The 16175-nt window shown below is 43.6% G+C and overlaps 1 protein-coding gene across 1 annotated transcript in view; it reads left to right on the forward strand.

Annotated features, from left to right (window-relative positions):
- Positions 1–16175, forward strand: part of ITPK1 (inositol-tetrakisphosphate 1-kinase) — a 124536-nt gene that overhangs the window by 72303 nt on the left and 36058 nt on the right. Inside the window, exon 3 of the mRNA XM_028717223.2 lies at positions 1895–2020. Coding sequence (XP_028573056.1) covers positions 1895–2020 — 126 coding nt within the window. The remainder of the gene's footprint in view (positions 1–1894; positions 2021–16175) is intronic.

Raw genomic sequence — 16175 nt, forward strand, 5'->3', positions numbered from 1 at the left:
ACACTAGAACTTAATTGTCTCTGTTACATCCTGCTTGTCTTCCGAGGAACTTGGGGGCCGTGGAGGGAAAGTAGAGTTCAAACGGAAGCAAACACAGTTCTTTTTTAAGTGCTGTGAGCAACCTGCCTGCAGGCCTACCTGATCACCTTAACTTAAAAGGATGCTCCTGCACATGCTAAATTTTGCTATTTCAGGGTCGCTTGCCAATGCCTCACTAGGGTCTTGTGTTCTTCTGCTGAGCCTCATGCACTTCCTGTAGATTTAAGGTCGTTGTGCTATTGGGACACACAGACAAAGGCCATGCACTTCCCCCAGGATTTTAGAGTGGTGATTTGGCATTGGCAAATGCAGCAGTTTCTGCTACTTAGCTTTTCTGGATTTCCTTTTTCTTTTTTAAAACACTTATCTTTGCTTGGCCACATTAAATAACAGTGCACTCAATTAATTCCAAATCAATACGGAGCCCAAACTGCAAATGATCACAGGCCCCACCTGTGTGTTCAAAAGTGGATCTGTCCTGCTGAGGTGGTTAGATGCAAAAGAGGACCTTCAGTAGATGTATAAAAAGAGAGGATTTCAGCTGGTATACTTTGTCATGCAACGTACATTTCCTGAAATTTGCTCTTCTACATAATAATTAAATTTAATAATTTGAGTAAGTGAAATTATTAAAACAAAAAAATTCCTTCCAGTAGCACCTTAAAGACCAACTAAGTTAGTTCTTGGTATGAGCTTTCGTGTGCATGCACACTTCTTCAGATCCATATTCTCCGTATCTTTATATCTGGAGCTGAGTTTCCGTCTGAACACCCAGATTGGTATCTGAAGAAGGGTGCATGCACACGAAAGCTCATACCAAGAACTAACTTAGTTGGTCTTTAAGGTGCTACTGGAAGGAATTTTTTTGTTTTGACTATGGCAGACCAACACGGCTACCTATCTGTAACTGAAATTATTAAATTATTTATATTATTAAATGAAGAAGCAATAAAAAATACAATTAAAAATCAGTATGAATATTCAGTACAATGGGTGTGCCATCTCCCATTTTCAGCCACAAATCCACAGACATACCATGGACCATCTGAATAAAGCTTGCAGGCCACTGATGGTCCACAAGCCACAAGTTTGGGAACCCCTGGGCTAGATGCTACAGAAGTGGCCTTGGCATAGTTCCTCCTTCTCTGTCCCTGTGCCACAACATGGTCTAGATTTATTCATTTGCTGGTGTGAGGTGGGGAGGGAGGCCCATTTAAGCATTTGATTGGATGTCTTCCTACATAATCCTTCCCAACTCACAATTGGATATGTAAGATCAATTGTTCCTTGGTGCAAACATTGAGCGCATGACAGTGGACAAGAGTGCCTTAAGATTCATCTTGGTGCCCGGAGGGATACAGACACAAGAGGGAAGACAGGTCAATGTGGCATTGGATATATTTTATTCTACAGAAGCTTTAGCTTTGGCTGGAAACTTAACCATACTGTGAGCCTTCGGACCATTCTGAAGAAAACAGGAATGAGTTTGCAGGTATCTTGTAGGGCTGCAGAAGACAGGTCTGCCTGGTGATATTGCAGAGCTACTGTCTTGAGTAGATAGAACCGAGCTAGATAGATCAATAAGCTGAATTGGTGTAAAACATCTTCGTATTCTGACTGCAGTGGTTCTGGGAAATGGTAGCTCATGGTTACTAGTTGAGCACCCCTTAGAATGCCACTGCCAACGTGACGCAGGTGTACAGATGGCCCAACTCAGTAGGTCAGGTTGGCATGTTCAACTATGCATCCGTATTCTCCGTATCTTTATATCTGGAGCTGAGTTTCCGTCTGAACACCCAGATTTGATCTCACACAGAATAAACCTACTTCCTGCTTTTTTTTTTTACTTTTCCAGCTTGACCTTACCAAACCGATAGAAGATCAGGGTCCATTAGATGTGATCATACACAAACTGACGGACGTCATCATTGAAGCTGACCAAAATGACAGCCAGTCGCTGGAGCTGGTTCACAGGTTTCAGGTGAGTAACAGAGTCGATACCTTGTTGTGATTTATGGCGGATGCAAAGGACAAGAAGAAGAGTCTGGTTAAGCTATCCCTCCACCTGCAAATGGCAGTCCTATGGCCTTCTGCCGGTATTGCAGAACAGCATTCAGATGTGCAAAGCAGCAGAATTGCATGTAACGTGCTGTCGCCCTTCCCTCTGTGCCCATTGCACTTTCCCAAGGCGAATTTTCCTTTCCCCTCTAGCACATTGGTAAACTTGGGTCTGCTTGAATGTGTGAAGAGATGCAAATCGCATAGGTGAGGACTGTTCCCTTGCCAGGGTATGCATCTGCAGCCCTGTGATTGTGCCAGCAAAAATGTTCAAAAGAGGAAATGCCCTGAGTTGTCTTGTGTTCAGGGTGGGCGTTGAGTGGGAATTTGTTATCTTGGGACAGAACTACACGTTATGTATAACTCTGGGAAGCTGCTACAAACAGCACCCCTATAGCTTGTAGATGTTCTGACCTTGCGCAACGTTACTGGCTGGCAGCTGTGAGAAAGTGCTCAGTTTGATTATTGTCTCAGCATGGGAGGAAGTGAGCTTAAAAGTTACAGGGGAGAGGGATTTATTTGTGGTTTTCCTGTGGCATATGTTCCTTGTAGTTGCACCTTTAGACCTAGCAGCAGTGTTGTATTGCCTACAGTTAGGTTCTTCTAGGGCTCCCCTTGTGGCCAAATCACACCCACCTGGTGTCATATGTGATGTCAGGTGTTGCGCAGGTAAAAGGGCAGGGCTTGGCTGAAAGGCTGTTTCTGCAGGCTCAGCCGGTTGGCAGAGTAGCACTTTGAACAGGGTTTCAGAAGACCTGGAAGGGTGGGAAGGGGAGAAAAGTCACCTGAAGTCATTATGATGTCAAAGTTAGCCTGTGGGAGGTGGGGATTGGGCCAGAAAGATTTCTCACCATGGTCTGCAGCAGAAGGAAGAGTGAATGCAGTTAAGGAGCTAAACACAGGCATCTTTCAGAACATGTCATGTGACCTGTTCCCTTGGCTATTCCTTGCATTTCCTTTTGGAGGTGCAGGTGGTACAAAAAACACCTGACGTGGATGTTGAGAATTACTGCTTCTGCAAGTCCTAAATGCAGCATTTTATGTTGCTGACATTTTCTTTCTTTCTTTCTTTCTTTCTTTCTTTCTTTCTTTCTTTCTTTCTTTCGTACAAAAACTTCAAGGTGATACCTTCTTAAATTAAGAGGAGCTGTTCCAGTTAATTGGGCAGCCTTTGCATTCAAAGCAGAAGTTTTCAACTGATGCTCTTGCAGCTTTAAGACGTTTGCCGTCGGCTGGGTGAGCTCAGCGTATTAAATAGCTTAGCTGGAAACAAGCTTTCAGTTGTTCGGTATTGAGAGGCAAGCACCATTTTAAACAAAATAAATACAGGAGGACCTTTGCACAATGGTTGCAGCCAAGTAGCATATTTCAAATAAACAAAGCAAGAGAATTATTGTTCACAGAAACTATTCTACTCTGTACTTTAAAAGTGGATTTCTTAAGAAATACACTTTAAACTATATATAGTTTAAGTACCTTCTTGCAGGACTACTTAAACCAAGTACAAAAGTGAAGGTATTTCCGTTCTCCATAGCCCAGGACAGAGGACTTAGAGGATGTACTGTTCGTCTGCCCTGGGACTTTTGTGTTGTCTTCATTTGGGCTAATCCTCTCCTCCCTACGGAAAACAGAAGAAAACCTCTGCTGGATCAGGATAGAGGCCCATCTTGTCCATCACCCTGTTGTCATAGTGGCCAGCCAGATGCCTCTGGGAAGCCCACAAGCAGGACCCGAGTACAACAGTGTTCCCCCTACTTGTGATCCCTAGCATTTGATATTCAGAGTAAACACTACACAAATCTGGAGTGGAGTCCCTAAGATGATTGGATGGCAATTTGTACGCCTCCTTCTGGCAACTCCTGCAGCCAAGCTGGTATCTAATGTATTGCTCTGCTTTCCTCTGGACCACATCAGTGAGGCCGAGAAGATGGGTCTTGTCATCTGGGCATTCTAGGACCTCCACACAAACTCCACCCAAGGAGGTCATTTCAGTGCTACTCACCCCTGGAGGCACACTCCATTGTCTCTCGAGACAGATGGATACCAACAACATTATTATCGCATGGGGACACCCTTACACACCTGTCTTCTGCCTAATCAGCTCTGCAGGCTTCCTGTTGGAATGGTTGGTGCAGAAGAAGTTGACTCTGGACCATGTATAACTGGCAATTCGCCTACCCCTTGTGTGCTCTGTGATGAAAAGCCTCTGCCAAGCGCTGCAAGCTTCTGTGGTAACTAAACAGGAGCAAGAAATCCTCATCAGTGCTTGGCAATGTAAAAACACCACTCATCTGACCTTGGAGTTACTTGACGCAACTGGGTATCCCTTGGGCTCATTACTGGATATTAAATTAAGCTGTGTACTAATTAGCAGCTACATGAATAAAACGTTCTCCCTCCCTCCTGCAGTGGAAGGGTCAGCACCAACAATCTCCTGAGGGGGTTTCTACCCCTTGAAGTGTAATTGCCACGACTCCACATTTTAACCCTTTTAAGAACTCACAGCTGTCCATGGAGTCCCAGGTTAATTCTGTGTCCAGGGCGTCTGTCTACCAGCTCCATCTGGTATGCCGGCTGAGACCCTACCTGCCTGCGCATTGTCTCACCAGAGTGGTACATGCACTGGTTATCTACCGCTTGGACTACTGCAATGTGCTCTACATGGGGCTACCTTTGAAGGTGACTCCAAAACTACAATTAATGTGTAGAATGCGGCAGCTAGACTGGTGACTAGGAGCAGCTGCTGAGACCATATAACACCAGTCCTGGAAGACCTACATTGCTCCCAATACGTTTCTGAGCACAATTCAAAGTGTTGGTGCTGACCTTTAAAGCCCTATACAGCCTTGGCTCTGTATACCTGAAGGAGCGTCTCCACCCCCATCATTCAGCCCAGACACTGAGATCCAGCTTTGAGGGCCTTCTGGCAGTTCCCACACTGCGAGAAGTGAAGCTGCAGGGAACCAGGCAGAGGGCCTTCTCGGTAGTGGCACCAACCTGTGGAATGCCCTCCCATCAGATGTCAAGGAAATAAACAACTATCTGATTTTTAGAAGACATCTGAAGGCAGCCCTATTTAGGGAAGCTTTTTAAGGTTTAATGTTTTACTGTGTTTTTATATATTCTGGAAGCTGCCCAGAGCTGCTGGGGCAACTCAGCCAGATGGTAAATTATTATTATTATTATTATTATTATTATTATTATTATTATTATTAATTATTTAAAGCCAGTTCCCAACATTCTGTCACTTTCTTATGTGATCAGGAGGGTAGAGCCCACAATGTAGCTGTTCATATATGGTCACAATTGGCTATCGGTAGCTAGGCCAGGGATGGAGAACCTATCTGACCCTCAAAATTGTCCCCTGGCTACACACTTTCCTCAGCCTCCCAACTTCTTCCCAGGCCATCCCCCTCACCAGCCCTGTTTTCTGCCTCCTTGATAGTTTTTATTTTATTTTGTCTAGCTAACATGTGTCCCTCACAGTGCTTCTTTGCTTGGAAGCAGGACAGAGCCCCTCTTCCCACTGTTTCGGAGAGTCATCACCCGCCAGCAATTGAAATTTGCCAGGTGCATTTTGCACCTCGATATTGGCCATTTGCCAATCAAGTGAAGATGGCCAGTCGCCAGGGTGGTGCCTGACGTTTCCACTACCTAGAGATGCATGCCTGAGGATCCTTGGATCCTTACTGTTTCCACACATCATGCAGAATTCTATCCATTATATTTTATCTGCACAATCAGAATGAATTTCAGGAACCAAAAAGTCGTATTGAAAAAGCTGACTCCAAAATGGTAACTAGGCATTCCGTTTTGATGACTGTAACCCTGGTTTAAGGTGCCATTTGACACCTAGCTTATTGATTTTCTAACACTGCCACCTGCCCCCACCTGGGAACTCAGTTGCAAAAGGTGCAAGGTGCTTTAGGGGGATAGAAGATTCAGAAGATGTCTCCTGCCTGCTCTTCTTCCAGTATCAGGAGCATCCTCTGCGGAGGGGATGTTCCTTCTGGATGCATGCAACCCAACAGTAAAATACAAGTGATTGAATTCACAATTATAATTTATGAAGCACCTTAGAATCTAGGTAGCGTGCAATAGTTGTATTAAGAAGAACAAACACTGCCCACAACTTTTCTTTAGAAGCGCCTTTGTGGGGAGAGGGGAAGACCGTGGTTCAGTGGTACAGCACCTGCTTTGCATGGGATAGCTCAGTTGCATAGTACTCTCGGGCTCATGGGTTTGAGCCCCACGTTGGGCAAAAAGATTCCTTCATAGCAAGGAGTTGGACTAGAATGACCCTTGTGGTCTCTTCCAACTATACAGTTCTATGCTTCTATGAAGGTCTCGGCTTCAGTTCCTGGTGTCTCCAGGTAGAGCTGGGGAAAGCTCCTGCTCGATCCCTGCAGAGATGCTTCGAGCATTACAGATCTAGGTGGACCAGTGGGTAACTCAAGGCGACTTCCTATGTTGCTTTGAGTACAAGGAAGATGGAGAGGCAGAGATCAGATGTCAAAGGCTTGGTAAGTTTTCAGAGGCTGCTGAAATGTGTGCAAGGAGGAAGAAGCACAGACTGCAAGTTCCAGAGAAACGGGGGCAGGAACAGAGAAGGGGTGAAATAGAGGAAGCAACCTGAGGTTTAACCAAGAGGAACGTTATCAGTAGACTCAACCAAAACAAGAAGGCAAATGAAGAGAAAGAAGCAGAGATAGATAAAAGGAAGTGAAGAGATTTTTAAAAATGAACAAAAAGAAGCAGCAGCAACTTAAACTGGATCAGCTAAGGAAATGGAAGCAAATGAATATAATTCTCTAACGAGGGGGAAACGTGGGAGAAAGGAGATCCAGGGTGAAGGTGAGAGAGATGCCAGTCAGAAAGAAGAGAGAGTAATCAAGCCATGAAAGAATAAAATAATAAGGCACTGTTAGGAGTAGAAGACAAAAGACATTTCAGGCTGATACCAATATGGTTTTCTTTGCTGGAGCTTGAATGAAAGGAGTGGGAGTGGGGGGAGAGTTGGAGAACTCGCAGTTCAGCATTTGGAAGAAAAGGAAGAATGCAAGTAGTATTCAGAGTGAGAGAAAAAAGAAGGCTCAGGTGTAGAAATAGGAAGGCGGGTGCTCAGTTTGGAATAAATTAAGCTTGAGGTAATGATACGTAAGGGACGCGGGTGGCGCTGTGGGTTAAACCACAGAGCCTAGGGCTTGCTGATCAGAAGGTCGGCGGTTCGGATCCCCGCGACGGGGTGAGCTCCCGTTGCTTGGTCCCAGCTCCTGCCAACCTAGCAGTTCGAAAGCACGTCAAAGTGCAAGTAGATAAATAGGTACAGCTCCGGTGGGAAGGTAAACGGCGTTTCCGTGCGCTGCTCTGGTTTGCCAGAAGCGGCTTAGTCATGCTGGCCACATGACCCGGAAGCTGTCTGCGGACAAACGCCGGCTCCCTCGGCCAATAAAGCGTGATGAGCGCCGCAACCCCAGAGTCGGGTTAATAATACGTAACTTAATAATACGTAACTCTGCTGGAATGTACCAAAGGACCATATAGCTGAGCATCTTGTTCTCTAATTGTGGATAAGCAGATGCCCATGGGAATCCAACAAATTTTTCAGGGCCCCAGGTTACAGTTACATCAGGCCACCACCTTGCTAAAGCTAAGCGTGGCTGGCTCTGGTTAGCGTCTGGATGATTGACTGCTTGGGTACTACACGTATTCTGCCCTGGGTTTCATGATGGCAAAAGTGGGATATAAATGTAAGGAAGTAAATAAATAAATAAAATAAAGAGCATAACCTGAGTGCAATAGCACTCTTCCACTCGTATCCCTTAGCAACTGGTTTTATTGGAAATATTACAGCCTCAGTTTTATTTGTTTAATTGAACAGAATTTGTATGCCGCTTAATTGTAAATACAACAACAATCCTCTAAGCGGTTTTGACTAGTAGCCATTCATAGCCTTATTCCCCATGAATTTGTCTAAGCCCCTTTAAAGCCATCCAAGCTGGTGGTCATCACTAAAGCTTGTGGTAGCTAATATAATGAGAAGACAATTCAGTCAAAAAGTAAACATGATAAGCCAGGGGCAAGGAAGCTTTTCTGGTCAGTAGGCCAGATTCTTATCTCCCCACTACTGGTGGGCCAGATTTGACTGGTGGTCGATGAGGTAAGCAGAGAGATTAGAAAAAGTTCCCTTCTTCATCTTCTGCTCCTGCAGTGGTACCCTGTCCTTCAGTCCCTGCCATTGAGAAACAGCACAGCGGCAATCTAGTGCAAATTTAATAGAGAAAGAAATGCAATGGGAACCCCGAGAGATAAGAATGAAATGAGAAAGCATCAAAATCCAGGGGATGCTGTGATAGGATTCAAATAGGAAGATCAACTGGATATATGAAACTAATAATAAAACTTCCATTTTATTCAATAGAGTATAAAAATTAGAGGCATACTACTACTACTACTACTACTACTACTACTACTACTACTACTACTCCTACTACAACCCTCACCCACCCAAAGTAATACAAATGGTCTGTGAAGCTGTTGAATTGCTTTCATTCAGAAAAAAAGAAAACATTTCCCAAAATCCACTTCATACACCATAGCCTGACTATTCTCTGGCTTGCTTTTCTTCACATAAGCCCTAGTAGATGTTTGCTCTTTTTAAATTAGATTCTGAGGATGGCATATTTCGTTTCCAGATATAATTGCACACTTGTGTGACACCCAGGCCATTGGACAGCTTGTATGCAATTCTTATTGTACTCTTGGGCATGTTCAAGAAGGTGATCTGCATGCGCTATCATTACAAAAATGCTTTTAGCTCCCTGAGCAGTTCTTTAGAGGCTATTGATTTTATCTCTGCTTAAAATGCACATTACGGAGAGCAGCTTCAGCTGCGTTAGTTCGCTTGCTATTCATGCTCTAGTATTGTGCTCCATGCCACTTTCACTCAGATGCTCAGACATAATGGCCTTTCGTTTAACTTTGTCATGATTAATTTATTTACATTTTGCTGTGGCTTTAGCAACATAACATGGCCTTCTGTTGTAGCTATCAAACTTGACTACATATGTAAGAATATATATATGTAAAAATTTGTGTCCAGCTTAATGAACAGTCACTGCTCTTTCTTTCAAGCTGTTTTGAACAATGTATTTATCCATTGTAAAAGTACAGATAAATACACTAGCCTTTGCACGTTACCCTAAGTGGAAATGCATGCTGGGTCATATTGCGTCTGGTTGACCTCGCTTTGGCTGTAGGTTAACTAAGAATAAAGTTCCACGGAAACCATGTTTACTAGTGGCCCTTGTTCACCAGCTCTCCTGCTTTTACAGAGTTGAAGTTATCAGCCTGCTGTGAAGAATTCCACATGATCCCTTTTTATATGAAAAAGGGGGAGGGAATGAAGTCACATAGGAATTTAATTTAGAAGGCATATTCCTTATAGTATTTCTAGGCAAGCCAAAGATCATGAGAGGGAGGCTTGGAGACAGAAGTTCATACATACCAGCTTTGTGAGCGAGACATTTTATTGCCAGGCTGGGTAGCTATCTCATCTATAAAAATTTCAAGATGACAGTTTTGCACAGATTTTAACAAAGCTAATAGCATGTAATGCAAGGAGCTATAGATTTTATTTATTATCTTCCCCATGCCAGTGCCAGATGAACATTATAATGCCCACCACCCTTTGCCCTTATTGCACCCCTGAAAAATGTGCTCCTGCAGAGACTCTAGTCTTTCTGCAGAATGGCAAAATAAGAAGGGATACTGACATTCTGACAGTGATTGTAAGGCAATGGGAACTAGCAAGATTCTTAGGCTGGATGGTGAGAGAGAGCCTGTTACCCTTCAGATAACAGACTTTGGGAACTCGTTTAAAAGTGTAACAACTTGAACAACCCAATTCTGTGTTTGCACAATCCAATTCTGACTTAATTGCCTGGGATATGTGTGACCTTCGGGCACCTGCACCCAGGCCCTTTGCTTCCACATATCACCTCCCTTTTTGAGACTGGGGCAACACACCAGGAAACTGCACTTAGCACGCTTCTCATGGTACAAAATGTCTTGTGGAAGCAGTGGCAATAGGCCCTCCAAGATGCTGGGCATTTGGCAATTGGCCAATGGCACTGATCCCTAAGGCCAGCTTTGCCGATGCTTCTTTTGAAGAAGCACATTTCCTATTGCAGTCAAAGAGAGGGAAAGAAGGGAGAAAAACATTTTTTTAAAGTTCAGTCATCTGATATTTTTATTATAGCCGATTTCTGTTTGCCTTTCTCTCCCATCTTTGTAACTTGCTCCCACGTTGCTGTGGGCACTGAAGATTTTGTACAATTTCTTTTCTGGTTTGCAGAAAATTAGATCTCCCCCCTTCTAATTAAGAAGACTTTGCAAGATGGCAGAGTGGAGTATGTTGTTGTTGTTGTTGTTGTTGTTGTTGTTGTTGTTGTTATATTTCCTTTGCCCTTCCTCCCAAAGGAGTCCAGGACAGCAAACAACAAAGCAGAAAAACTGTACACTTAAAAATAAAATAAAAAAACATTTAAAAACACAAAGGCAAGTTGATTACAGCTTGGGGAGGAGTTACACACTGGGCAATCTGGAGTTTTGTGCAACATGTAGCCTGGTGTGTGCACTGTGTCCTTGTTATAAGGCTTAAAAAGTGACTAATTCCTATTGTGTGCTGTCCAGCGCCATGAGCTGTCTCACATGTGGTGCGTGTGAGCTCCTGCTGTCTATCAGAGGGCAAGAACAAATTGCATACCTATTGTTAGGCTGGTGCATAATGAACTTAGGACTTTGATCGTGCACAGGCTTTCTGCTGCCTAGGAACAACCCATGTTGCATTTGTGCTACGTGAAAGCACTTGTCTCAAGTGGGCATTTCCATTGAAGGGCAGTAAGCAAGACAAATGGTTTTGTATTGACACGGCCACTCCTTCCTGTCGTTTTTGCCTGGACCGCTCTTCCAGAACACCTGCAGACTGTTGCCGTTTGGCTCTGCCACCTTTTCAATGAAGTTTTTAAGTTTTAGCGGCTTAGTCTGCACCCACACCCTGCTTAAACAAAGCCTGAGTGTGGGCAACTGCATTTGCTTGTTAGTTTCTCCTCTCTCTTTCTCAATCACCCTCTCTCACTCCCCCCCCCCAAAAAAAATTGTACATTGAGGTTGTAAGTCCTGTGGAACATGTCCTCTGCTAATGTTGCTGTGTAAGGTGTCATGCAACTGGATAGCACAATATTATAAAATGCTGCATTCGCCCCTCTGAGCATAGGTGAAGGAGCAATGGATTTTGTATTAATTCTGCCTTTCTCTTAGTTTGCGCGAAGAAAGCCCACAAAAGAAGCCCAGTCCTTAAAATAACAAAATTCTATTTGCAAATCTAAAACAAAACAATCTGGTGTTTTTAATTCAAAGTCTTTGATCCCACTGCTCAGGGAAGGCCTGAACTCACCTTGAGCTTCTTACGGCCCACCTGCTGATGTAAGCCAGATGGCTGCTTTTTCACAAATGGATAGATGCGTGGAGCCGATGGAATGTCTCCTTTAATTTTGCACAAGATTTTAGCTGTATTGCTGCTGCTGCTGCTGCTGCTGCTGCTGCTGCTGCTGCTGGGGAATGTTGTTATAGCACAAATATATATTGTTTTCTCTTGCAGCAAATGGATTATAAGCTTTTACGGGATTAACTTCTATCAGCAAAGGAATACAAATGCCTGGTTGTGTGTGTGTGTGTGTGTGTGTGTGTGTGTAAAACTTTCACATGTCACGAACAGAGGCAAAAATAACCTAAAGATAACATACAGTACAGTGGAACCTCGTGTTACGTACCGTCCTCTTTACGAACGCTTCGGATTATGAGCTCCGCTAACCCGGAAGTAGTTGCTCCTGGTAGCAAACTTTTCTCCGGGATGTGAGTGGAAGTCGTGCAATGGCAGCGGGGGGCACCATTAGCGAAAGCGCGCCTCAGGTTAAGAACGGTTTCGGGTTAAGAATGGACCTCTGGAATGAATTAAGTTCGTAACTGGAGGTACCACTGTATTTAAATCTTTATGACCACCCCCACCTCTCAAGGCAATAACAGCCGTTGCAGGTCAGAGAAAATGGTGAGGCCCATTTGGATTGCTTAGCACAGAAGTCAGCAAACCTTTTTAGCAGGGGGCCAGTCCACTGTCCCTCAGACCTTGTGGGGGGCCGGACTATATTTTGAACACAAAAAAATAATGAATTCCTATGCCCCACAAATAACCCAGAGATGCATTTTAAATAAAAGCACACATTCTACTCATGTAAAAACACGCTGATTCCCAGACCGTCCGCAGGCCGGATTTAGAAGGCAATTGGGCCGGATCCAGCCCCCGGGCCTTAGTTTGCCTACCCATAGCTTAGCACCTCTGCCCCCCCCCCAATTGAGTGTGTTCCCCATAATTTTCTCCAACATGCAAGGGGGTCCTTGGCAGAAAAGTGGTCACGGAAAGGGTTCCCTGAATGCATTTTTTAAAAAACAGTGGTGTGCAACTAAGTCATACTCAGAATAAACACTTTAAAATCAGTAAGCTCAGGCTAGCCATGCCCACTGATTTCAGTTGATTTAGTGTATGACCTAGATTCAGCTTCCCTTTCAACCTTGTGTGAGCAATCAAGGAAGTGCCTATGCTAGGCCAAGTGTGATCGATTTCCTCCCCCCCCCCTTCAACGTACAATCATTCACCCCTTTAAAGTATAACTAAATCGAAAGTTGACAGGACATGAATTTGAAGTATGCCACCCTCCGGTAACTGATTCTCTAAACAGACACTCCCATTAGCCTTTGGCCTTGGCACCAGAAAGCAGTGCATGGTTAATGAAAACAGTGCAGGACAGGAATGGGGAAATAGACACAGGACCAGCAACTGGTTTCTGAAAGAGAGAGAGAGAGAGAAATGGTGCTGGTAAGGCTCCCTAAGTAAAAAGCTTGGGAACAGTGGCACCATAGAACCAAGTCCATTTTATGCTGTTTTCTAGAGACAATCCAGAGTCCTTGCCACTCACAGAAGGGCTCCCTCTGTTTGTGGAAGGGACTGAGACCCAGCAGAGACTTCCACTGTAGGAAGGGAGGGGATACTTTTGCCATTCCCCCCTTCCTCCTTGGACTATTTCCTACATCTTTCCAGAGAGCATCCCAGTTCTCTGAAGCAGCTTTTCAAAGGATGTTCAAGACGAAGGAGGAACTGGAAGAGATATTCACCCATCACACTTTCTTCCGGCAGCAGCATCCCATGAGTGGAGTTCGTCGTTAAATCCATGCCTATATTTTTATTTCACTACAGATCACTGGTAGATCAGAAATGGGCACTCATTTTAATGTTTATCACCAAATGAGATGTCTCAGGTTTGCAGAGTGCTGTAGCCTTTGCTCTAAAATGAGCAGAAATGCCCTCTGTTTGTGCTAGCCAGCCCATAAGTGAACTCCCATTCGCAGTAGGATTACCATTGCTCTATATAATCTTCCTTCCCCATGCGAAAATAACTTGAGCCACTCTCCCAAGAGATGTAGTATTTAGCTAGCTGCATAAGGTGGTGCGTATTCTGAACCAGCCTTTACTCTGTAGGCCTAAGTGAAGGAGAAATATAGAGTTGGAGGAATTCAAGGTCAAGCTAAAAATAAGTAATGCCTTAATATAGCCATTTTATTTTGCTGTTGCTCAAAGGGCCATTTCCTTGCTGCTTTTTTAATTTAAAAAAAGAAAAGCTACATATTTCTCTCAGTGACATGGCCACACAGCTCCTCATTTATAGCAAAATTGCCAGAATCCCGAGACGGCTATATATCTAGCTCCTTTCTCCCCATATGTAAAAAGAAGGTTAAAGAAAGCTTGTTCCTAGTAGCACAACAAGTCCTTTGCTGTATTTTTTTAATAGCTGAAACTGGAATTGTACAATATTCTTTGGAATTATTTCTCTTGTAGGTCATTGTCCGTAAGGAATCAAAGGCTAAAAGCTAGTGTCTGCCTAGCTGGTTTCTTGAAATTATCTTTCATCCTGTTGAGAAGGTAGTTTCATTAGCTTTAGTGTACATCTAGAAGTTGGTTTGTTTACAACTGAACATTTTAAGCCTACTATTTTGGGATTTGGAAGGAGGGGTGATGCTGAGAGTGTCGTCCTTTTGTTTGACTCTCACCTACTCCTTTTGCCAGGAGCAGTTGGTTTTCCTCTCTCCTTGCGTTTCTGTGTTATGAGCCCCATCTAGGGATTTGATGAATTAAGTCTGTTTTCCAGACTTCAGTTCCTGTTGGAGTACTTGCTCTTGTTAGAACTCCTCCACTTAGGCAATTAGGGGGTTACTCTGGAGATGGAGAGTTTTTTATCGGCCCTTTATGGGTAGTAAAGGAAAGCTAGGACTTAAATTAAGACTAAGCAACCTTTCGGAAAATCGCAAGATGTCGTCACTACGTCTCAGGCTGTGCTTCTGTAAAGTCTAGTTACCATGGGTTGTTTTGTGGCTCTTTGATATCTCAGCAAAAGAATTAAATGCAAAAATAATTCAGACAAGATTCACCCGGATAGCTGGTTTTGTGCCCAGGGCCGGTGCGTCACAAATAATAATTCTTGAAAAGTTCTTTTTTATTTTTTTAAAAAATACTTTGATTAAATGACCAATCAATACCAATAATATGTGTTTTTTAAAAGAGTTTAAACAAAAGACAAATAGAATATCTTATGAGGGGTTGCTTGCAAACCACACACCCACAAGCCACACATGGACACACCACAACTAAGTTCACATAGCATCCTATTTGGTACACTACAATAGAATGCTTCTTTCAAGCTGGATTGCAGGAGGAGGAGGAGACCATGTGGGAAAGCCTTTATGGGTATTGTTTCTAGAAAAAGAGGTGCCGGAACTCACCATGAGCACCTCCCTCTTTCTCTTAGAATGGCAATGAAGAATTCTTTGTTGTTTTTTGGCATGCCGATAGGCTCGCTCATATGTCTTACTAAACAATGGTCTTGAAATCCGAACAAAGGGCAATCTAGGTCTGTGTTTCTTTTGGTTTGGCTTGTGTGTAGAAGATAAAGGCAGAGGGACACACCTACAACATCTGGGTCAGGCTGATCTTAACCCAAGAACACAGCCCTTTCATAAGTTTTATACGGAGGTGCATGTAATACGATTGGTATGTTTGATAAAACAGGCAGATGAAGTGGTGAAAATGTTGGTTAAGGCAGGCAGAACAAGTGAGAAAGTTGAAGTTTTAGGATCATCGGACAGGACTGGCTTAATTTCGAGATCAAGAGACCATTAGTCTGACACCTTAATCAATGAGAGATGATTGGGATGCGTAGTTGTCTGCGCAGTGGAATATATAGTGTTTTTAAGCATTTTCGTAGACTTTATTTTTGTTTCCCTAGGATACACAGGAAAATAAGTGTATTTCCTTTTTTCTTTCTTAGTGTGGGTTGTGACTTTGCTGAACGCTGTGGTTCTGGATTAATCATTATCGTAGGATGTAATATACTGGAAACCCTGTTGAGCCTAAGATTAGCCGCACTTCCTGTATCCTATAAAGCTTCAGGTAGAACAGGGATGGAGGAGATGTGGCTGAACTAACTCTCACCCTCCCTTGTCATTGGTTGTTTTAGCTACAGCTTATGGGGGTTTGAGTGCAGCGACATCCAAAGGCCCACAGGCATCCATTGCTGAAGTGTGGACTTAGCAGGACTCGCTGTATGCCTTTAAGCTCAGACATCAGACTGATTTTAGCAGATGTGGTGTGGTCCCTCACAATTTGGATGAGCCTTCTAAACCCATGCCAACAGTAATCTCTTAAGTGCCATAGCAATTCTATTCAGCTATACAGATGACGTTGACTTAAGAGGAGCTATGCTGGGTCAAACCAAAATCCCATCTAGTCCACATTCTTGCTTCCCACAGTGACCAGCCAGACACTTCTGTGAAATCTATTAGCCATTGATAGGCTGCTGCTGCTGCTGCTTCTCTGCAAATTTATTGATTAATTTATTGATTGATTTATCCGTTGATAGGCTGCTCAAGCACTTTGCAGTACAGTGGAACTTCAGTTTTCGAGCATCTTG

This window comes from Podarcis muralis, chromosome 1 (assembly GCF_964188315.1).
Source record: "Podarcis muralis chromosome 1, rPodMur119.hap1.1, whole genome shotgun sequence".
Classification (NCBI taxonomy): domain Eukaryota; kingdom Metazoa; phylum Chordata; class Lepidosauria; order Squamata; family Lacertidae; genus Podarcis; species Podarcis muralis.